At 60.9% G+C, this 22,049-nt stretch overlaps 10 protein-coding genes across 10 annotated transcripts; 5 read left to right on the forward strand and 5 right to left on the reverse strand.

Annotated features, from left to right (window-relative positions):
• Positions 1-844: 844 nt before the first annotated feature.
• Positions 845-5,799, forward strand: PAN0_008c3482 (uncharacterized protein; the record flags this gene model as incomplete). The annotated part of the gene is made up of 2 exons (XM_014800983.1): positions 845-3,201; positions 3,744-5,799. The coding sequence occupies 2 exons, from the start codon at positions 845-847 to the stop codon at positions 5,797-5,799; spliced, it is 4,413 nt and encodes a 1,470-aa protein (XP_014656469.1).
• A 125-nt stretch (positions 5,800-5,924) lies between these two features.
• PAN0_008d3483 (26S proteasome non-atpase regulatory subunit 9) lies at positions 5,925-6,605 on the reverse strand (the record flags this gene model as incomplete). The annotated part of the gene is made up of 1 exon (XM_014800984.1): positions 5,925-6,605. One exon carries the CDS (start codon positions 6,603-6,605, stop codon positions 5,925-5,927), a length of 681 nt encoding a protein of 226 aa, XP_014656470.1.
• Positions 6,606-7,120: 515 nt separating this feature from the next.
• Positions 7,121-9,178, forward strand: PAN0_008c3484 (AB-hydrolase YheT; the record flags this gene model as incomplete). The annotated part of the gene is made up of 1 exon (XM_014800985.1): positions 7,121-9,178. One exon carries the CDS (start codon positions 7,121-7,123, stop codon positions 9,176-9,178), a length of 2,058 nt encoding a protein of 685 aa, XP_014656471.1.
• Positions 9,179-9,297: 119 nt separating this feature from the next.
• On the reverse strand, positions 9,298-9,968 carry PAN0_008d3485 (uncharacterized protein; the record flags this gene model as incomplete). Its single annotated transcript, XM_014800986.1, has 2 exons — positions 9,298-9,334; positions 9,439-9,968. 2 exons carry the CDS (start codon positions 9,966-9,968, stop codon positions 9,298-9,300), a joined length of 567 nt encoding a protein of 188 aa, XP_014656472.1.
• Positions 9,969-10,165: 197 nt separating this feature from the next.
• Positions 10,166-11,341, reverse strand: PAN0_008d3486 (uncharacterized protein; the record flags this gene model as incomplete). The annotated part of the gene is made up of 1 exon (XM_014800987.1): positions 10,166-11,341. The coding sequence occupies one exon, from the start codon at positions 11,339-11,341 to the stop codon at positions 10,166-10,168; it is 1,176 nt and encodes a 391-aa protein (XP_014656473.1).
• Positions 11,342-11,537: 196 nt separating this feature from the next.
• PAN0_008d3487 (chromate ion transporter) lies at positions 11,538-14,144 on the reverse strand (the record flags this gene model as incomplete). The annotated part of the gene is made up of 4 exons (XM_014800988.1): positions 11,538-11,742; positions 11,809-13,499; positions 13,694-13,830; positions 14,081-14,144. The coding sequence occupies 4 exons, from the start codon at positions 14,142-14,144 to the stop codon at positions 11,538-11,540; spliced, it is 2,097 nt and encodes a 698-aa protein (XP_014656474.1).
• A 221-nt stretch (positions 14,145-14,365) lies between these two features.
• Positions 14,366-16,120, forward strand: PAN0_008c3488 (uncharacterized protein; the record flags this gene model as incomplete). The annotated part of the gene is made up of 1 exon (XM_014800989.1): positions 14,366-16,120. The coding sequence occupies one exon, from the start codon at positions 14,366-14,368 to the stop codon at positions 16,118-16,120; it is 1,755 nt and encodes a 584-aa protein (XP_014656475.1).
• A 52-nt stretch (positions 16,121-16,172) lies between these two features.
• On the reverse strand, positions 16,173-17,036 carry PAN0_008d3489 (phosphinothricin N-acetyltransferase; the record flags this gene model as incomplete). The annotated part of the gene is made up of 1 exon (XM_014800990.1): positions 16,173-17,036. The coding sequence occupies one exon, from the start codon at positions 17,034-17,036 to the stop codon at positions 16,173-16,175; it is 864 nt and encodes a 287-aa protein (XP_014656476.1).
• A 458-nt stretch (positions 17,037-17,494) lies between these two features.
• PAN0_008c3490 (HPP-domain-containing protein) lies at positions 17,495-18,811 on the forward strand (the record flags this gene model as incomplete). Its single annotated transcript, XM_014800991.1, has 1 exon — positions 17,495-18,811. The coding sequence occupies one exon, from the start codon at positions 17,495-17,497 to the stop codon at positions 18,809-18,811; it is 1,317 nt and encodes a 438-aa protein (XP_014656477.1).
• A 384-nt stretch (positions 18,812-19,195) lies between these two features.
• Positions 19,196-22,046, forward strand: PAN0_008c3491 (uncharacterized protein; the record flags this gene model as incomplete). Its single annotated transcript, XM_014800992.1, has 4 exons — positions 19,196-19,910; positions 20,049-20,145; positions 20,234-20,290; positions 20,444-22,046. The coding sequence occupies 4 exons, from the start codon at positions 19,196-19,198 to the stop codon at positions 22,044-22,046; spliced, it is 2,472 nt and encodes an 823-aa protein (XP_014656478.1).
• Positions 22,047-22,049: the final 3 nt, after the last annotated feature.

Here is a 22,049-nt window from a genome sequence, read left to right on the forward strand (position 1 = left end):
GGGGGGGGGGGGAAGACATTGCGACCACTACCTGAACGCCTCGGCGCTTGATACTGTTGTCTGAGTGGGTCGGATAGCCATGGCGACAGTGCGGCATTTAAGACCTTTCGAGCCGCATGGGGTGTTGGCACAAGAGGACGCCAAGAACGAGACCTTCAGCAGCTCGCCAAACGGAAGCGCGAACCTGCCCCTCCGAGCGATCCGTGCGCCCCAGCATGGGTGGAGCGACACACGCTTTCCCCGACCATCCGGAGCTCCGGTTACCATCGAGTGGTACCTCGTAAGTCAGCTGATGGCGCACGCCGCCTCTGCAGTGCTCGGCAGTTGCCGGACGGAGGCACGAGGGGGAAAAGTTGACATGCAGAGCGAAGAGCCGAACGCCGATCAAACCCGACCGATGGGGTCCGAAAAAGGCAAGGCAGAGCCAACTCGCTTAGCCGCAAAGGAAGGATTGCCACTCGAGCTGAGTTGGCCGCGGCTCCCAACCGTACGACCCCGCATTGCTGCATTGGTGCGACTGCCAGAACGCCAGGAATTCGCCGATGCGCGCTCGGAGTTCGGAAATCTTGCCCACGCCGATGACCGGCCTGTGCATGGACGAGCATGCTGGTGTCGCTTTGCTAAAAATGTGTGACTCTCTTCTTCCGGCTCAACAAACGCCGAGATCGTCACTCGCCAGCTCCGGCCTTGCGCCGGGTGCTTTCCTCCAGATGCGGGGTCACAATGCGGGGCTCATCCTGACAGACTTGCGCTTGGCCAAGGTGCGGCTCGAATATATAGCCGTCAGCTCTACGCCCACACCCTCCACGTTCCGCCACCCTGTTCACGACGCTCAACCGCAAGAATGTTGGCAAGCAACTGGACAAGACTCAGCGCCTTTGTTGCGCTCCTCCCGGCGCTGGCTTCTGCCATCCCGGCACGCGACTTCGACCTGGACGCAGCAAACCTCTTCTCGCGCGACTACATCCAGCCGGACGTGGACAACACCAAGGCGTACCCCTTCTCGTTGACCAAGCAGCCCGACTCGTCAAGATGGCCCAAGGGACTGCACTTTGCCGTGGACTACTACCCGGCGCAATGGCCCGAGTTCCTGTGGGAGGATGACGCAGCCAAGATGGCGAACGCCACGCTGTCGTATGCGCGTATCAGCGAGTTCGACTGGGCTATCCTCGAGCCCACCGACGGCACGTACGACTGGTCGCTGCTCGACAACTCCATCGAGGCTCTGCACAAGCAGGGTGTCAAGGTGATCCTCGGCACACCTACTGCTACGCCTCCCATCTGGGCGGTCAAGAAGTACGACATCCTCGGCGCCGATGCACAGGGCCGCGTGCGCAAGTTCGGTTCGCGACGACACTACTCGACGTCTTCTCCCGACTACCGCATGCTGTCGAAGCGATTCGTCGAGGCGATGGCCAAGCGATACGGCCAGCACGACGCGGTGGTTGGCTGGCAGATCGACAACGAGCTTGGCTGCCACGGCACGGTGCGCACGTACGACAACAACGCCCGCACCCGCTACCAGCAGTGGCTTGCGGACAAGTACAACAACAACATCACGCTGTACAACGAGATGGAGGGCCGCGTATTCTGGTCCTCGACCTATCAGTCGTTCGACCAGGTCGATCTGCCCATGCTCGAGGTCACGGAGAGCAGCCCCGCGGGTCGTCTCGACTTCTACCACTTTTCGTCGGACATGACCATCGAGTATGCCAAGATGCAGGTCGACATCATCCGCAAGCACTCGGACAAGGCGATCACTACCAACTTCATGGGCGCCTTCCTCGACTTTGACCACTTTAAGCTCGCTCGCGAGACGGGCCTCGACCTCGCCACCTGGGATTCGTATCCGTTGGGCAACACGGAGCAGTTCGCTTGGATTTCGGATTCGGACAAGGTCAAATACGGCCGAACCGGCACGCCCGACTTCCAGGCCCTTCACCACGATCTCTACCGTGGTGTAGCAGGTGCTGCTTACAACAAGACCGCTGGACCTTTCGGTATCATGGAGCAGCAGCCCGGCCCGGTGAACTGGGCGCCTTACAACCCCTCTCCGAAGCTCGGGATGGTGCGTCTGTGGCAGCACGAGACGTTTGCGCACGGTGGTAGCATGTCGAACATCTTCCGATGGCGCGAGGTTCCGTTCGCACAGGAGCAGATGCACGCTGCCATGCTGCGACGAGACAATGTACCGGACCACGCCTACCTCGAGCAGCAGCAGGTTGTGCACGAGGATCTGCCCAAGATGATGAGCCTGTTCGAGTCGAACGACAGCCAGAAGCGCGACGTTGCCGACAATGCACCGGTGCAGACCAAGACCGAGGGCCAAGCGGATGTGGCGCTGGTGTTCGACTATGCGGCTCAGTGGCTGATGGAGGCGGAGCCTCAGTCCGGCACTTGGAGCGTCGACATGGAGGGCTTCGAGAGTCCGTCGATGCAGTACTTCCCGCTGGTGCTCAACTGGTACTCGGCACTGCGCAGGCTCGGCCTGAACGTCGACGTGGTCGGCCCTTCGACGCCGCTCGAGGGCTACAAGATGGTGGCGGTGCCCAGCATGCCCATCCTCAGCAAGGAATTCGTCGAGACCTGGTCGAACTACAAGGGCGTCTCGGTGTTCGGCCCTCGTTCGGCGTCCAAGGTGGCTGCGCTTTCGATTCCGGATGGCCTTCCTCCGAGCAACGGTCCCGTGCGCGATGTGCTTCCGATGAAGGTGACACGTGTCGAGACGATCAAGGAGGGCTTTGGCGACATGATCTCCTATGGCGGCCAGCAGTACAACGTTTCCGGCTGGGTCGAGTGGATCGAGTGCGAGCGCGACGGCAAGAACGCCTCGGTCTCGATCGATCAGTCGGCAACCTACTACGGCTACCGCGATGGTGCCCCCGCCACGTGCGGCAACAAGGATGGCGACAAGCAGACGCACTACGTCTCGGCATACACGCCCGTCGAGTTCCTGGTCTCGTACCTCGGGGACATTGCTGGCAGCGCCGGCGTCAAGACGCTCTTCGGCGAGATGCCACAGGGAAGCAAGACGGACCTGGGCAAGGACCTGCGCTTCAGGAGGAACGGCAACGCACTCTGGGCCTTCAACTACGGCCCCGACGAGGTGGAGCTCCCCGCCGCACCCGAGGGCGCCACGCTGCTCGTCGGCGGAGAGAACGGCAAGATCGGCGCCACCGGCGTGGCTGTCTGGAGCCTCGAGTAGGACGTAGTCTTGGCCACTTGGCTGTTCGCAATCAATTTGATAACAAAGCTCGCTACGAGAGATGGAGGATGCCGTGAGTGAGCAAGCATCGGACCTTGTTGCTGATGGTTGAGAGAGTACGAGGGCCAGGGAGGTTGTATGGCGCCCAGTTTACAGGTCCGGGTTGCTGCTCCATGACCTCGATGGTGCCCCGAGCAAAGACCCCAGCACGAGGGCCGACTGCTCAAGAGAGGGTGTCGCTGTTTGACGTGCGATATGCGCGATTTGAACAATCAATCCCCATTTTTTCCACGCAATTTTGCTTTCCATTTTTCGCCTATTTTTCTTGGGTGAAGCGATGCTGACGTTTCTGCTGAGTGGTCGTGCTTGGACCCCGGCTGCAGTATGCAAGCCCCTGCTGATGTGCACACTCAGCGGCAGCTCCACACACGCATGTACGCACAGGTCACATTGAATTGCAACTCGGCTGCTTCCACCCTCCTGCTGTTCTCTCTCTGCGCGCATCATCAACCGCGACATTGTTCTCTCCACCACGTAGCCTCCCGACCAGAGCCACGACAGCGAATGACCTCGCCAGCATCGCTCGTCACTCGCACCTCTCTCGCTGGGAAGCCGCCGTCAAGATGGCGATCAATTTCGAGGTGACCACGCTCAACCTCCTGTGCACCTCGTTCGGCCTCTTCTTTGTGGCGTACGGCACCTTCTCCTACCTCATCAAGGAGAGGCTCTACCTGGGAGAGGCGCCGCTCGCCGTGCTCATCGGCATCTGTCTGGGCCCCTATGGTCTGGGCGGCATCTTCAACTGGGCGTCCAAGGAGGTGGATGTCGACGAGATCTCGCTCGGCCTCTGCCGCGTGGTGATCGGCATCCAGCTCACGCTCGTGGGCGTACAGCTGCCGTACAAGTATCCGTGGATCGAGCTGCGCAGTCTCGTGGTGCTGCTCATCCCCATCATGACCGTCATGTGGCTCGCCACCACCTTCTGCATCTGGCTCGTCATCCCTTCGCTTCCGTTGCTGGCCGGCCTTGTGCTTGCTACTTCGGCCACACCCACCGATCCCGTGCTGTCCAACGCCATCGTCAAGGGCGCCTTTGCCGATCAGTACGTATCGCCTCGGCTGCGCAACCTCATCTCGGCAGAGAGCGGCGCCAACGACGGATTCGGCTACCCCTTCCTCTTCCTCGCCGTGCACCTCATCAAGCTCGACTCCACCACCCAGGCGCTCACCCGCTGGCTGTTTAAGACGTGCGTCTACACCGTCGGCGGCGCCATCGTCTACGGCATCCTCGTCGGCTACGTGTGTCGCCGTCTCATCGAGTTCTCCACCGACCGCAACCTGATCGACAAGGAGAGCTTCCTGCTGTTTGGTGCGGCCATGGGCGTATTCATCATCGGCTCTGGTGGCGTGCTGCAGATCGATGACCTGCTTGCCGCCTTTGTCGCGGGCAATGCGCTTTCCTGGACCGACTTCTACCGCGAGCAGTGCGAAGAGTCCGAGGTGGATAACTGCCTGGACCTGCTGCTCAACCTCGTCTTCTTCAGCTTCCTCGGCGCCACGATTCCATGGGATGCGTTCAACGACCCGGACAACGGCATCACGCCCGCCAAGCTCGTCTTCATGTGCGTGCTCGTGCTGCTGCTGCGAAGGCTACCCGCTATGATCGCGTTCTACCGCTACGTGCCCACGCTGCATGACGTGGCAGAGGCGTGCTTCGTGGGCTACTTTGCGCCCATCGGTGCCGGCGCGTTGTTCTACCTCGGCGTGATTCTGGACGAGTTCAAGCCGGATGATCCGTCGCCTGTGGCGATGCGCATTCGCGTGCTGGCCAAGCCCATCACATACGCGCTCATATTGTCGTCGATCATCGGCCACTCGCTCGCCATCCCGCTCGTCAAGATCGCGTTCCAGTACCTCGACGTCAAGTCGATCAAGCTCGATGGCGAGTCGGACGCAGGTGATGACGAGGACAAGGAGGATGATGGCGCGCAGGATGGATCCGAGGCGTCGGTGGGTGCAGAACACCAGCATGCACACGCGCAGCCGCGCGAATACTCGCGTCCCGGTCGCAGCCGTCACGAGGACGAGTCGGACTACGAAGAGGGCGACCATCCCGACTCGCGCTACTCGCTGAGTGGGACGGACTCGCGCCGCAGCTCGCGCGTGGACGATAGCGAGCATTCTGAATCGTACCGGCACTCGAGCGTTCACCGGCCCGAGAACAGGCGTCGATCGAGCTACCGCGACGATGCCGAGGTGCACGGCGCATACCACGTGGATGGATCCTGGGACGACCGTGCCTCGTGGCGTGTGTCGAGCGGCCACAAGCTGGGTCCGCACCACCAGCTGCGCCGAGACGAATCGGGACAACTCGTCCTCGAGCCACGCTTATACACGCTCGACCACGGCGCACCGCTGCACCCATCGCGAAGACGCAGAAGAGGCAGAAGCACAAGTCGTACCGCCAGGCCCACCAGCACAGTTTCGTGCAGCGACCACGAGGCCGATCCCGACGAACACCAGAGCTTGCTCGAACAGGGCCGTGCCAGTCTCGGCGCGCACCGTTCCTCCTACGGCGGCACCTCCAACCGCTGACCCAAAAGACCTCTGGAAATGCAAACCAAAGCATGTAGACGCCCTTGCAGACCGATGAGGCCGCTGTGTGATGATCAAGATGAGTTCGAGTACGAGCGTGTTGAATTGCTTTTTGGAGGTGCGGGCTAGATGGGGACGAGGTGACAGCCAAGCAACCCTCTTCCGCCCCAGCCTGCCCTGGGCACCAACGTGATCTCCACCTGTGCACTGCTACCTCCCCTGCTCACCAGCAGCTGAATGGGTGTGCCATCGACCACGGCACCTTGCGCGGCGAGTGCTGCGAGTCCCTGTGGATGTTGTGCCGTGACGCTTCCGAACTTCACCACGCGATCTCCCTCGCGCAGCCCTGCAGCCTGTGCCGGACTGCTGTCAGCCACGCTATTGACTCGGGCAAACGCATCCATCTTCACCTCCTTCTGTGTACTGCTAGCGGGATTCGACGCGGGGGTGTCTCCATTGATGGCGAGTTCGAGCAGCTTTGCTACACGGTCTCGGAGGGCGTGCGAGTCGTTGCGAAGCACATTGATGCGTTGGCGTGCTGTTCGAATCGCCATGAGATCCTTATCTGCCAGCGGAAAGCCTTGGGCATCGATGAGGGGGGTTTGCATGGTGACGCCGTTGGCAGCGAGCACATCGAGGTGACGCTGCATCGAGCCGTCGAGCTGTTTTTGCAGCGCCAGAAGCGACATGGCTTCGGTGCGTGCCATCGCCGGTGTGGTGGGAAGCGGCTGAGAGAGCGACGAGCTCACGTCCACGTCGGCTTCGGACGCAACGTTGTGGATATCGACGTTCAGATCGGCAGACATGTTGTGTGTGCGTTCAGAGGGTAAGAGAGGATGCGGAGAGCAAGGGCCACTCGGATGGCTGCGCAAGCGCTTTTGGACCCTGAACCCGCTTTCTCATCCGAGTTCCGAGACGATGACCAGTCTATCACTCCCAATTTTTCTCGCCTTGCTTCGAGCGACTTTGACGCGCCTCCGCGAATCGGCACGCGGAAGTCGGGCAGCTCGATTTGGAGGGCCAAACTTGGCGTGCATCAGCGATACGCGCCGGTTCGAACCCTCGAAGCGGAGCCACTACAAATCACCGGCCCGGATGGTCGTCCGCACCTCTGCCTTTCCGCACAGCACACGGCGGCCAAGTTTGCTGCATAAAGCCGAATGCCGCCTCCACTTCGGAAACTTTTTCCATTGGTGTATGCAGACTGCTTGGTGGGTGCGACCTTGCACAGCCCTTGCTTACCGCTCGACACGCACCTCGTTCCCACCCCACCACGTCCATCGGTCATAGACACGCAGGAGCAACTGCACGACTGACAGCCATGTCGGGCTTCTTACATTCTACAGCTACGCTGCTGGGCAGGACGATCCTGTCGCCCGTCGCTCCGCACTCGCTCTTTGCGGTCAACGTCGAGTACTGCAAGCAGCCGCAGTCGGATGAGCGAGCCAGACGGTCGCCGTCCATCGAGACGCTGCTCGCAGCCACAGAGACGCTCAACCCAGCCAAGAATCCGACGTACAAGCCTACGCCGTGGCTGTCGACGGGCCATCTGCAGACCATCTATTCGGCCGTGGGCAACTTTAGCCAGATCGATGCCGTCGAGTACAAGCGGCGCGTGTTTGTCGTTCCAGACGGCGGTACTGTCGGTCTCGACATCTCGCCTCCCGCGCTGGCTGATAGCGAGGAGCAGCTACGCGCACAGAGCCACCCGGCAGCGGATGGGCTGCCGACTGTAGTGTGTCTGCACGGCCTCACGGGCGGCAGCCACGAGAGCTACGTGCGCAACGTGTTTTCGCACCTCACCAAACCCAAGTCCCAAGGTGGGCTGGGCTACCGCGGCATCGTGGTCAACTTCCGCGGATGCGCCAATGTACCCGTCACATCGCCGCAGCTCTACTCGGCACTCAAGATCGCCGATGTACGCTCGGCGCTGCTGCTCATCACCAAGCTGTACCCGAACTCGCCGCTGGTAGGCATCGGCTTCTCGCTCGGCGCCAACGTGCTCGGCCGCTATCTCGGCGAGGAAGGCGACAACACACCGCTACTCGGAGGCATCATCGTAGGTACGCCGTTCGACCTCAAGGCGGGCGCAGACGAGCTCGACTACGGCGGCTTTCTGTCGCAAAAGTACTCGATGGCCATGGGGCATAATCTGCAGCGCATGGCACGCAAGCACAAGGACACGCTGGCTCTGCATCCGCCCTTCCGCGCGCTGCTGGATGATCTGTACGACGCACCCCCGCAGCCCAAGGCTGAGTTGGAGGTGTACAAGCAGCATGCCAAGAATGGCGGGCCCCGCGATGGCGAGCGAGCGATCATCAAGCGCGGCTCGCTCAAGGCGGCCGACCAGACCATGACGCGCTTTGTCGGCGGCCTGCCCAAACCGTACGGCGAGTTCCCCTTTGACACCGCCGACGACTACTACCACTACGGCGGATGCGCCAACAACATCGGCGACGTCCAGCGCCCGCTGCTGTGTCTATCCGCCCAGGACGATCCCATTGTGCCGGGTAAGATTTGGCACAAGATCCGTGCTGCCATTGGACGCAATGCCGATGGCTCACCCATGGATCCCGCTTCGGCACAGGGATGCAATAAGAACGTGGTTCTCGCCTGGACGAAGGGCGGTGGGCATCTGGGATGGTTCGAGGGAATTCGGCCGAGGAGGTGGCTGTACCGTCCCACGTCCGAATTCATCGCGGCGCTGTTCGAGCATACCTCGCCCGAGGAAAAAGCGCGAGTGCGAGCCAGAAGTCGATGGGCATCGGACAAGGTGCAGACCAAGCGGGTGGAGGTCGAGTTGATGCCCAAAGAGGCGCTGCCGGTGTACACTCTCCCGGGCGAAGACGGCCGCGCAAGTCGATGGACCGATTCGCAGCCTGCATCGGGCAGCTCCACCCCAGCGGCTGGGGTGGAAGGTACAGACTCCCCCGCACGCGTGGCATCGCTCGAGCGCGATCTGCAGTCCGACAAGCGTGGAGCCGAGGATGCACTGTTGAACCCCTCGGATACCGGGTTTGCTGCCAACGCTCCGCCTGCCTCGGAACCCAACACCGATGCTGCTGCGCACGGCACGCTGAGGATGGGTTGGCTGCTCACGCGCGTGCTCAAAGACGCCCCGCTGGTGCATCCGCGCCATGCGACCTATGCGACTTACACCCCACCCACGCCCGCAGAGGCAAAGCGGCTGGGATGGGAAACTGTCCAGCTGGATATGTACGTTGATGCCGACCATCCCGAGGTGGGATTCGCCGAGCTTGGGCCAGAGACGCGAGTGGCCGGGGTGGGGACTACCTTCCGCGGCGGAATCGAAACGCCCGGTGCCGATATGGAGCCCAACTCATCCACCAACGCCAAGAACGTCATTGCCGGCCTCTGAGCCCCCTAGACCTTGACCTTAGATGCAAGTAGAAATGGAGATGGTCACGCTGATTGGGCATGCTGAGCAAGTGCGGTGGTATAGTTGCAAGCTGGGTATATCTGGGAATGGGAGGGTCCTTAGCGAAGCGGGCGGTCGCAGCGCGTCTCGTCGTGGCTGTTTTTCAGGCTTGTGTCAGTGAACGGATCTTGCCTTCGCACCGGTGGGGAGGGGGGACTTACGTGTCTCTGCACTTTCTCGAGCAGAATCTCTGAGCGCACCTCGTGCACGCCATATCGCCATGGAAGCCGCAGATGCTGCAAAACCTGCGCGCTGGCCGAGTGGGCGGGGCCGACCTGACACTCCTCCAATTCGCCGCATCCTTACCCGGCACCAGCGGCAACCTTCCCTGATCCACGAGCTCCTCGACAACCGCGTGCAGGTTGCGCCGTCCGGCGACCAGGATGCGCTTGACTTCGGCTTGGTTCCTGCGTCGCTGTGCCACACTCACGCCTGCACTTGCCGACCCAGCTCCCTCGACATCGACCGCAGCTTCGTTTGCAGGCTCAATCGGAGTAGAGACGGAGGTGGAGGAGGAGGCGGTGGGCGCATCGCGGTAGTTGATACGCTCGAGTTCGTCGAGTCGCCGACGGGCACGGCGACGACGCGCGTCGAGTTGCTTGGCCTGGCGCTCGCGTTCCTGCTCAGCATCCAGCGCTTTGTTCTGTTGACCCGTGATGGTCTGCGGCCGGTTGGTGATGGGTCGTGATGCAACTGAGCGCCGCTTGCGCAGCGATACGGATGCCGACATGGTGTACGTGCAGTCGAGACGCGGATGTAGTCGTGGTGGTAGCAACAAGTCAAGTTGCCGAGCACCAATCCCGCTTCTGCAAATTCTCCCGTCCGTGCGGCTCAGAGCTCAAACATCGCGCCGCCAAAAAAGTCACAGAGTGACACCGAACAGGATTTTATGCATTTGCCCTATCTCTCTCCGCGACAGTGCATAGCTCAACTGGTCCTCTGTGTGCTGGGTCGAGGCGGTATTGGCGGCTGCGATGCACTGCCGCTCTGCCTCCTCACCGCCAGCACGTCGGGATGGCTCGGTGGAGGAATCGTCGCCTGCGAAGCCGTTTCGGCCGGGACTGTTGCTGGAGTTGCAGCGGCTGTCTCACGCACCCGCTCGAGCTGATCCTGCACTTGGCTTCCTTTGATCACGACGAGCGAGCACGATATAGCCAGCCCTGGCTCCACGACAAATGTGGTGTTGGTGCCGCCCACACTATCCTCGCTGCCCCTGATGGGCTGGGAGAGCACGGTGAGCGTGGCAGTGTCTGCAATCGCACTTGCACCCGTTGCAAAGTCACGGCTGTTGATCGGACCGTGGTTGGTGAGTTGTGCTTCGTCCTCGGAGCTCGATTGGCTGCTGCTATCGTCGTCCACATTTGCCGGTGCTCTACTTGCGGACACAGGACTGGCAGTAATCCCCGATGCTTGACTTGCATTGGCACCGAGCATCTGCTGCTGGCGCATGCGAATCACCTCGTTCCGCTCCTGCTTCAGCTCCGCCTTGATCTGCCTTCGCTCCTCCTTCTCCCTCCTCTTTCCATCCTTCTTCTCCTCACTCTGCGACTTTTTCTTCTGTCGGTCCTGCTTCAACCCCTTACTCCAGCTCGAAACCTTGCGCGCCGTCGAGCTTTGTGCAGTCCTAGCGCCCGACCCCATGCGCCTCTGCAATGTCGGGTCGGTGATCTTGTTCGCCACGCCTTGCTGCGAGTACTCGACGAGCTGCACAATTGCCTCCTTCTGATCGTCGGACAGCAGCGGCCCCGCTGTCAGCGACAGCGCGGTCTCGACAGTTGTAGGCAGAACTGATGATTCGGCAAGCACCTTGCGCAGCCAGGCGTTCTTGCTGCCCAGCTCATCGGCCGATTCAGAGCGCTCGACAGGACGTGATGGAGGAAGTTGCGTACTGGGAGACACGGCGTGGGGGTCAAGAGTGCCGCGAACGAGGAGATCGTGGATTTGCCGGTAGGTGGGAGTGTCAAATGCGCCGATCTCGGAGAGGTAGCGCAGGTTGGACCGCACTTGCGAGAGGAGGAACTCGACGTGCGTCGGCGGCGGCTGTGCGGTGCGTGTAACGGGCAGCGGGGGCGGAACAGGCGTTGCCAATGTCGATGCACTCATGTTGACTTCGAATAGACAGGTAGAGAACCTTGGTCGTTGGCAAGATGGTGTTTGCAGACAGAGTGGGAAGGGAAGGGCATGCATGAATACAACCGGCAGTCAATTCCGCCGCGCTGAAAAGTGGAGGTTCGAGGTGACACTTTTTTTCGGCAAACGCTTCATACTGTACAGTAGAAGGGGTGCGGCTGTCTACAAATCAGAAGAACGCCTGCTGACGCTCAGTCCCATGCGGGCCCACCACACCGTACCAAGCCAGACCAGCGACTGCGCCCGCGACGATAGTGACCGCAGGCGGACTCTTGAACCACTGTGTCGCGACGAACGCCGAGCTAGCAACGACGCCCCAGAAGGGATCCGAGGTAAGCGGTCCGCTCTGGCTCGCCGCCTCCACCACCACCCCCCTTGCGGGCGTATAAATATACCCCACTGCGCAAAATACAAAGCCGACTCGTCAGCACGATTCTTACACGAACGAAAGATGTTGGGTCTGCTTACCGAGGAAGAGCTGCCAGACGGCGGTGTAGACGAGACCGGTGGCCGAGGCGTTGAGGCCGCGCAGCACCGACTTGGCCACCTCGTGCTTGCGCCACGTATTGTACAGCGGCAGCAGCGATAACTTGAGCAGCAGCCCGGGCGAAAAGATACCGAGCCAACCGAGGATCGCACCGAGCGCAGGATTCGACGGCAGCGACAACACGCCCAGATACGCGGCAAAGTTGAAGTTGGGCCCGGGGAACGCTTGCAGGATGGCAAAGCCAAGCAGAAAGTCTCTCGAGTCAACCCAGCCATTCTCGACCGTGTATCCACGCAGGAGCGGGATGACGACGGGGCCGCCGCCAAAGATGATGACGCCTGCGATCATCATGTTTGTGAAAAAGTCGAGCGCACGTGGTGGCGAGGTGAGCTGCGAGCGTGTGACGACGACGGCGACGATCAAGACGATAAAAGCAGCACCAAGCGCGAGAGCGATGGTGCGGTTGAGCACCATGATGGGCGTGCGGCGGTCTGTCAGCGGTGCATCGGACGCGGACGCGCTCTGGTGGGCACTGGCCGAGTGGGTGCGCTCGACGGTGCTTGCGTTTCTCTGCCTGATCGAGCTCGCTGACGCGGTGGCAGCCCCGTTCTGGAATGTAAGCTCTTGCACATCAGCGCCAGACTGATGCTTGTCGGTGTCAGCTTCGAGCGAGGTGCGTGCCTGCGAGCGCACCGGTTCGAGTTCGATATCGTCCGAATGGCTGGATTGGGTGGGATCGTCAGCAACAGCGCCATTGGACGCGGACCTCGCCGTCCGTCTGCGAACTGTGCCGATGGTCGCCTTGGCGATCGCGTGTCGAAAGTCGTAGAGCAGCGTGATGAGGCCGCCACCAAAGACGAGGATGGGGTACATCCAGGGAGCATGGTAGCAGATGCCGAACGAGGCGGAACCGAGCACGAGCAGCCTGGAGACGGGGTCGGTGATGGAGGATTTGGAGAGCTGAAACGCCGCCAGCGCGATCAGTCCGACGGCAGCGGCGTTCAAGCCCGTGAGCAGACCGAGGACGATGGGCGGGAGGCGTTCCGGAAACTTGCGCACGCCTGCGCCGAGCGCGGCCATGCCTGCAGCGCCTGGCAGCGACCAGAAGAGGAAGGCGATGAGACCTGCAAGCGTACCGTTGCGAGCGACGGCGATGGAAAACGCCAGCTGTGTGGATCCTGGACCGGGCAGGGCGTTTCCGAGCGAGAAGAGATCCGCAAAGGTGGTCTCGTCGAGCCAGGCGAGCTTGTCGACGAAGCGCTTGCGCAGAATGACCACATGCACGCCCGGACCGCCGAACGCGGTGAAGCCGAGATCCCAATAGTGACGGATGGTATCGACAAGTCGAACACTCAGCTTGAGGTTGCGGCGGTCCTCGTAGTCTGCGTCGTCGAGCGACGCTGCACCCGAAGCCGCTGGCGTAGGTGCAGTCGGGGTGTTGAGCGCCGAAGGACCCGGTGCGGGTGCGCTGACCGAGACGCGGGAGCGCGACCTCGTGATGACCTGTGTGGCCGACATGATGGTGATGCGCGCTACACGTCGGGTCGAGCGGATGATGGTGAGAAGGATAGGGGCCCCAGCGGAGGCATCATCCTGGCTTGAACGGCCGGTGGTTGCCGAGAAGAAGGCATGGCGTGCTCCGTGCTGAAACCTGCCAAGAATCCGCGGCCTGGCGGTGGCTAGTACACGTGGGGGGCAGGGCAGCAAGCCGGTGCAGGGTGCAATTTCATATTCGCGCGAGATTTTGCGGATGTCAGATCGACAGACATGACACTCTAGGGCTCGGAGCAAATTTAGAAGCCGGGGTCGCGTCGGTGGATTCGCGACAAAAGCATGACGCAGATGGCGGCGCCCGTCCAGATTCGCATCTCGGCTCTGCGCCAAGCCATGCCAAACTCGACTTCCGACGCTTCAGCCTGCTGGAGTGAAGCGGAGTGAGTCCGAGCCCGGTTCGACGTGGCTCCAGCGCCTTGCACTGAGAATCTGAAATGAAAAAATGTCGGCAGGATGCCGCTTCTGCAGAGCTGCATTTCGCCGATTGTTGGGGGCCGGACAGAGAGGGTCCACACAGTAGTGTGGGGGAGCGCGGCAGCCGAGCGCGTCTCGCCGGCTTGCAGGGAAGCAAAAGGGTCGGTTCGGCCAAATGAGCCGCGATCGATTGGCGCGCTGCTCCAAGGCGGCGATTTCGGATCGGCTTTTCCACAATTTTGAGCGCTGCTGCTCACTTTCCCCGCGCGCTGCCGCAGAGTTGCTGCCCTGCCGTGCCTTGGAATAGCCGATTGACATCATGGCGTCCAATCCGCAGCCCAGCCAGTGCAGCCCAGTCAAGCAACACAGCTTGAGCGGCCCGAGTTATCCGCGGCATTCATCCTGGCCATCCTACCCTCCCCACCTCCCACTGCAAAGCGCACTCCAGCATCGACATTCAACACCATGCCGCCCATCTGATCGATCGAGACCACACCACAATCCAAACCAATACACCCAATACAGCATCGAGCGTCTAAACCATGTCGACCGCAGCCCACGCCAATGGCATGGTCGGTGGTGCTGCCGTGGCCTCCGACTCGCCCACAAAGCAAGCGCCCGTGTTTGTATCGACAGTCTCGTCCGAAGACGTCTCCTCACCCGACGAAGTCGTCTCCGACTCGTCCAAGTCCAATGCCATCCACTCGGACTCCTCCTCGCAGCCCAAGCTCAAGGGCATCCTCGAAAACGCCAACGACGTCGTCCCCACGCGCAGGGCTTCGCGCTCCGGCAGCGAGTCCGGCTTCAAGGCCGCACTCAAAGCCACCTTCCTCCCGCCACCCACTCCGGGCCGTCAGATCAAGCTCAAAGACGGCAAGCGTCTCGGCAAGACCTTCAAGCGCACCGAGCCGCGCCCAAGCGATTTTGAAGGCGGCGAGGTGCTCGAGTATGATCCGAGAGGCAAACAGGCCTCGGCAGGCGATGGCATCCTTCCCGCAGGCTGTCTCAAACCGCCGCCTCCGCTCGACACACGCGACAGCGCAAGCGAGTCCGGCTACGGCAGTGACCACGAGAGCAGCCTCGGCACCCCCAGCGAAGTCGGCGAGTTCAGCGACCTTTCGCGCTCCTACACCTCGGAAGCCAGCTCCACCTGGGCATCCACCACCACAGACTCCAACGAGCGAGGCCGTCCGCACCTCCCACATCCCAGTCGCGCAAGACAGTCGTCCATGGCAAGCACCACTTCCAGCTCTAGCAACGCCGCCATCAAGTTCGCCCCGCTCCCCGTGTCCGGTAGGCTCAAGCGTGCCAACTCGATCACCATCGGCGTCGCCGCACGCTCGCACCTCCTCCAGTCCCAAGGTACCGCCGCACCGCCACGCCAGTCGTACGTGCCTCCGCATGTGCACAGCTCGCAAACCTGGTATACCCACAACGCACATCCGCGCCAGGACGAGGTGGTGGATGTGGGCGAAGAGATCAAAAAGGGCGCCACAAAGGTCATGAAGCTTCTACGCGGCGGTGGTGGCAGTGCGGCTGCCAACGACGCTGCGGGTGCCAAGGCGAAAGGAACGGTCAGCAATGCTGCCGGTGACGCGCAGTCCGACGCGCAAAAGATGCAAGATGCAAAACAGGCTCTGCTCTCCAAACCCAAAAAGGTGTTCCCCAAGGAAGGTGCGCCCGTCGCAGATCCACAAACGGGCGAGCTTACGATGGCCAATGGCGACTCTGTGCACGCGGACGCCAAGGTTTCGACCGGCGACGTTACGGACGAAGCCAAGAAGATGCCTGGCTCTGAGCTGGCGGAGCGTGTCAATGGCGAAGAGACTCCACGTCGGACAGCAAGTCCGACGGCGCAGCTGCGCCACATGTCTATTTCGGAAGAGCCTGAGGAGGAAGACGCCGCGGCGGCCATAGAGGCGGCGCATGCGAGCAACGCGGCCAAAGCACAACATCGTCCCAACGGACATCATCCACACGACCTCCAAGACGGTCCGCAGCACAACAGCTTCCACCTTGCCGACGATCACGATGGTGCGCTCGACTCGGGCGCTGCTACTCCGCGCAGTGGCATGCAGCGCAGATTGTCCACCGGCGCTTTCCTGCGCGGCCTGTCGATCCGAGGCATCCAAGAGGACCGCAGAAGAGACCTGCTCGGTCTGGAGGAGGGCGAAAAACGAGATAGCACCGACAAGAGCGATGCAGACAGACACGGCTTTGCCGTCAGAGGTCCTTCGGGCAAGGAGGAGGAACTTGGCCTTGAGGGGTATGGCCACTCGCGTCCCGTTTACTCGTAGCCAGCCGTGCACAGAGATCGAGGTTGTATTAATACAGTTGCATGACTATGGCTTACTCGAGGCGCGGACGCTTTTGGATCGCAGTTGGGTCGATGGTGGAGTCGAGTTCAAACGTGGGTGAAAGCGTGCGGTCTGGGTGGGCTGCCGGGGTGGGAAGGGTGGGCAATGGCGGAAGCTTAAGTTCCATGGTGACGAGGTCTCTCCAGTCGCCTACGCGCGGTCCATCGAGCATCTTTGCCACATTGCGCCTTGTAGCGGCCATTTCGAATCCGCACCGCTCGAGCAGCTTCAAGCACGCCTTGTTTTCGGGGAAGAAGCTCGCCTGCACAGTCGAGTACCTCGTATCTTGCCCCAGCAGCGCCAGCAGTGCCTTGACCAGAAAAGTTCCTACCCCACGACGTCGTTCGGCCGCGGCGATCATGATTTGGATCTCGGCAACGCGGCCTTCCCTCCCGTCGACCGTGGGGTGCGAGGGGGCGTCGGAATCGTCGTACAGGCACGCGTGTTGCGGGTATGGGTGAAAGCACGCAATCCAACCCAGTGTACGGTTGTCGCGAGGGTCGACAGCGATGTGTCGGTGGCGCCGTATCATGAGCGCGTCGAACTGCTTCCATGATGGAATGCGCGTGGTTGAGATTGCTGCGTCGCCAGTCGAGATCCCGCTTGTGTAGATGCGCGCCCACGCGGCCTTGCGCAGCTCCGTCAGCGCAAGGAGGTTCGCCACACTGCCCGTCGAGCTGCGACACGCGCCTTTGCTCGTAGATGCGCTGCCGGACGAGGGCGAGAGCGAGGCAGTCGATGGCGACGTCGCAGTGCCGTATGCGCCAACATTGCACGGCGAAGCTGCATCGCTCGTGGGCACAGACAAACCGCCGCCCCCGCCGCCGCCGTACAGGGATGTCGCTTCCGCACTCATTCGTCGGTGTCTGTGTGTGTGGAGACGTGCTACGGCGCCCTGCCAAGCTGCATGGTCGAACAAGTGTCCGTCGTGGTGGTTGTCGGGTCGAGACCTGGACAAAGCGGGCCGCGGACCCCAGAATCCCTGCGCAAAACCCGCCAGGGAAAATCGCCGATTTCGAGCCAAATGTCGGTGTAACAATGCCAAAAAAGCGCTTCCCCGCATTTCGTGCCGCTCCTCGGCTCGGAGGCTCGGCTGGCGTGCGGATTGCGTAGTTGTGCGTAGCGTCTTTGTGTACATCGAGTTGCTCCGCCCAAACCGCCGTCTTGACAGCGTCGGACTTACCCGCCTATGTCCGACCTGCTTTGGGTCGATGTGGATGCGCCGACTTCTCCTTCCTCTTGTTCTCCAACTACCACACAGTGATCAGCCAGTAGTTACAACGGTAGAAACGACCGCGACGCTGTATTTTCACCATGCGTACTCACGCCAGCTCGGCCTCCTCGGGCGACATCCAGGCCGGCGCTACTTCTCCAGACGCCATCAATCGTTCTCGTTCGAGGGGGCGTGCCTCTTTTGTCGGTGCAACCGCCGAGCAGCTTCCGAGACAGAACAATCGCTCCTCGTCCAGGGCGAGCTTCCTCGGGCGGCCACGACAGCGTGTCTACCAAATCTATAACGACGGCGAGACCGACGGCACTGCTGACGGCCAGCAGCGATGGAGATCCGAGTCCAGGACTGTGAGGGGCAGTCTCGAAGATGATGATGGCTTTGTCTTTACCGACGATGACGAGCCACAGAATCAAGCTCGCTCGAACCCGCACAAGACCAGGGCAGAGGCAAAGGCTCAAAAGCTCACCTCAACAGCAGAGGAGGAGACCGTCTCGCGATCGGGACACACCACCGTCACCTCCAACTCTGCCCCCACCGCCGCTGCGCCTATCGATCCGGAAAAGATGCCCAAGTCTGCTCAAGGATCCGGACACGTCAAGCCGCCAACCGACGTTGAGGCACAGCAAAAGCCAACCAAGCCTGTCTCGCGCCTCTCCCGCATTCCCTACCCTATCGCCCATTTCCTCGGCTACCGTCGCAAGACCACCGAGGGTCGTGCGCTCATACGTCCCGCTGAGAAACTCCCACGCAAGTTAGAAACATTACTCTGGGCGTGGATCGGCGCCATGCTCGGTCTCGGCTTCGTCATGATCACCTTTTCGCGCTGGGACCAGTTTGCCATGTCGACCAACGACCCCGTGACCGCCTGGACGGCGCCCATCGTGATTGGCTCCTTTGGCGCTTCGAGCGTCATCCTCTACGGCACGCCCGCATCGCCCCTCGGTCAACCAAAGGCGTTCGTCGGCGGTCAGTTCCTCTGTGCCCTCACCTCGGTCTGCATCACCAAGCTCTTTGAGCTCAACAGCAAGTACAACCCCAACCTCATCGACTCCTCCCACAGCCTGGTCTGGGTCGCCGGAGGTATTGCGACTGGTACGGCACTGTGCGTCATGATCCTCACCGATACAGTCCACCCGCCCGGAGGCGCTACAGCGTTGTTAGCTGCTACCAGTCCGCCGGTGATCAAGCTCGGCTGGAGGTACCTGCCGGTCGTGCTGCTGTCCAGTGTTATTATGACCGTCTGGGCCATGCTCTGGATGAATCTTGGTAGGGCAAGGTATCCCCATTACTGGTTATGGCCCGTAGGCCATCCTAACGACCAGAGAGATTTCCGCGTCAAGTTCCCCGGCTTCGAAACCGCCAAAAAGAAGCTCGAAACCAGCTCCAACAAGTCGTCCTAATCGGTGCCTTCATCTTCGCGTTCGGCTGTATCCTTGATACCATCTGCATATGAATCAAGGCGATCGCCGTGCATTTTGGGTTCTCGCTTGGCTGCATTTTGTGAAATGGAGCATGGAATCCCGAAGGACTGGCGGTGTCCGAATGACAAAGACGAGGTTGATAATGCACTTGCGTTCGTTGGCCGTCAGGCCCTCAACATGGCATATCATAAGCTCAGGGTTCTTCGGCTGTCGACGACCTCATCAAATCCATTCCTAATCGACGACCCGCTGATGGTAAGAAGTGTCGCAACCAGCGCATCCTCGCCCTACATATAGCGTCCCAATGACACACATCGGATCATCCAAGCAAGCCACTTTCTTTCATCCCTTGTCCCCGGCACCATGCTCTTTCATCGCTGTCTCCGACCCGCCTTGGCTGCTATCAGCTGCATAGCCCTCTCTGCAGCCGCCCTTCCCATTACCGCCGGCAGGGGAAATTACTTCGCCCAGCCTCCGAATCAGCCGTCGCAGGCCCTCGAGCTCGGTGGCGCCCTGGAGAAACGCAGCTTGTCTCTCTTGCGCCCTGCACAGAAGCGGGCCTTGTCGAGCGAAGAAACGCCGCAGCTTACGGAGCGGAGCAAAGAGCGCTCCCAGCCGGACCACATCGCGTACTACGTCCGCCACTTCAAGCCCGACCCGAAGCTGAAGCCACTTCCCTTCGTTCGTCGAGGCCAATACTACGCAGACGTGCTGTTCTACCGGGGCATTCCGGTCTTCTTCCCCAGCACGGACCCCACAGCCCTGCAGCGAGAACAACAGGCGCTTTGTGATTTCGGCAGTTTCTTCGTCTCGGCAAGCTCGCGAAAGCATCCGACCAACACCGAGATCCTGCTGGTCGACAAGACCGGTCTCGTCACTGTCGCGCCCAAGGAGGCCATCTTGCAACACTTTGCGCGCAAAATGTCCGTCGTTTCCGAGGAAAACCGCGTCGCCAAGATGATCGAACTCGGTCCAGGATTCGCTCCGCGCAGCAGGATGAGCAGCCTAAGGAATTTGGTCTTTGGATACAGGACTCCGAACGTCAAGGACGCCGCGCTGTGGGATCACGTAGATGGAAGTACGGCCGACGTTGCGCAGGTCTGGAGACTGCTCAATCACAAAAGGCGGCTCGTTGTCATGAACCGTGAGAGCTCGGTAGCGTATGCCCTCGATAAGGCAGGCAACGTCCTCAAACACGTCCTATAAACGCGATAAGGTTCGCATGACCTGGTTCGAGCGATCTCATTGCTCATTCTTGCCAACCAAGCGGGTGGCAGCCGCTTGATTGCATCGCACATTGCATCCGAGCCGCGGTTCGATCCTCGCATACCGTACCGCAGGCTCCTCAACGTTCATCACAAGTTGCTTCCGGCAGGTCCACTTGCCTCTCATCGTACACAGAGACATCGAATTGCGTGACATTCCCACCATCATGGGCGAGAGTGGCTCTGCACAAAGGTTTGCGAAAAGTGGGTGCCGAGAAGGGCGGAGCGCGCATGAAGTGGGTTGATTAAGGGCAGGCGGACAAAAGATTGAATCATTGATGCCCTGAGGGGTTCCTTGGGGGTGGGTTGATTCTTTGCCGGAACCCGCCCTTTTCTCACCCACAAGTGGGTCGGACCAAGATATCTTGTTGGTACTGGTCTTGTTCATCTTGCCCAAGCTGCTGGTTCCACCCGGAGCAAGCGAGCCGTGGCTCGATGCAGGGTATGCATATATAGAAGCGTTGTTGCGAAGGGCGCTCATCCCAGCCACTGATCAAACAAGTCCGCACCCATTCCTTTCGTTATTACCGCTCTTCAACATGCTGTTTTCGCCCTGGTTGCGGGCGACCTTGGCCATTGGCTGCTGGGCTGCCCTTTCTACCGCCGTTTCACCTAACTCGTCAGGCTCGGACGCTGGACGTATTGCTTCTGGCAATCATGGTCCCGAGGCACTTGGCCATCTTGCAGATCATCGAAAGTCTCTGCAAAAGCGTGCAGGCGGAAACCCGTGGAGTGATACGATCGACTACTACGAGTACCTCTTCACGCGGAACCCGCGCCCCCAACCCACGCCCTCAGGCTTACTCGACGCGTACTACGCCGACACCCTTCACTACGGTCGCACTCCCGTGTTCCTGGCACGCGAAGGCAAGGTCGCCATGGCGCGACAGGCCTTGGTCGACCACGGTTCGTTCTGGATCGTCGGCGACCCGGTCCGCAGCCGCGATGAACCGATTCCAGCCTTCCGTCGCCTTGCCAACGGCCAAAAGGTCACGGAGGAGAAAGAAGCGGTGCTCAACCGCCTCTATCAGGCGCGTCATTTCGGAGAGGCGCATGGCGACCTCGCCAAGAAGCTTGCTTTCGGCGCCCCATTCGCGCCGGCTCGGCGACGCACTCCAAGCGAAGCCTACTTTACTTGGCAAGAGGTGCGAGAAAATGCAATCACCCTCAACACGAACGAGATCGACATCCGACAAGCACGTGCCCAGCTCGCCCAGCATCACATGCTCAAGCTGCACAATCCCGACACCGGCTCGATCATCGGCTACAAGCTCAATGAAGAAGGCGAGGTTCTCGTCCGTGTATTCAGCGGCGCCGGACGCCACTTGGCGAAGCGTGATGTCAACTGGAGGCCGAGTCAGATCGAGTACTACACCCAGACATACAAGGAGGATCCCACGCTGAAGCCTCTGGCTCGTGCGGCGAGGGGGCCGTATTACGCGGACGTAATGTTCTACCAAGGCTATCCTGTGTTCTTCCCCACTGGCGACCCCACCGCGATCGCGCGGTCCAAGCAGGCGCTTCAGGACTTTGGCAAATTCTACGTCCCAGCTTCGGCCGACGGCGCACCTGGAGACAAGATTTTCCTGGCAGTGTCCAAGGGCGGAAAAGTGAGGGCTGCTAACGCTCAGGGTGGCATTTGGTCTATGCTGATGCGAGCAGACAACCGGAGGTACCCGATGGACCCGGTGGAGAAGGCGCTGACCCTCGGTCCGTCGTTCTCGAGGCGCAAGAGGCCTAGTGGCTTCTGGGGCTGGTTGCGCGGCTACAGGACACCCAAGTTCCAAGAAGTCATCCAGACTGCCGACGTTGTCGACGCGAAGAGCGCGCGCATTCCAGACCTTTGGACCAAGCTCGAAAACCAGGGACGCCTCGTCGTCAAGAACGGCGAGTCGTACACCGCTTACGTTCTGGACAAGAGTGGCAGAGTCCTGACGCACATGTTCTGAGCG

This window comes from Moesziomyces antarcticus, assembly GCF_000747765.1.
Source record: "Moesziomyces antarcticus DNA, scaffold: scaffold_v10008, strain JCM 10317, whole genome shotgun sequence".
In the NCBI taxonomy this organism is placed as follows: domain Eukaryota; kingdom Fungi; phylum Basidiomycota; class Ustilaginomycetes; order Ustilaginales; family Ustilaginaceae; genus Moesziomyces; species Moesziomyces antarcticus.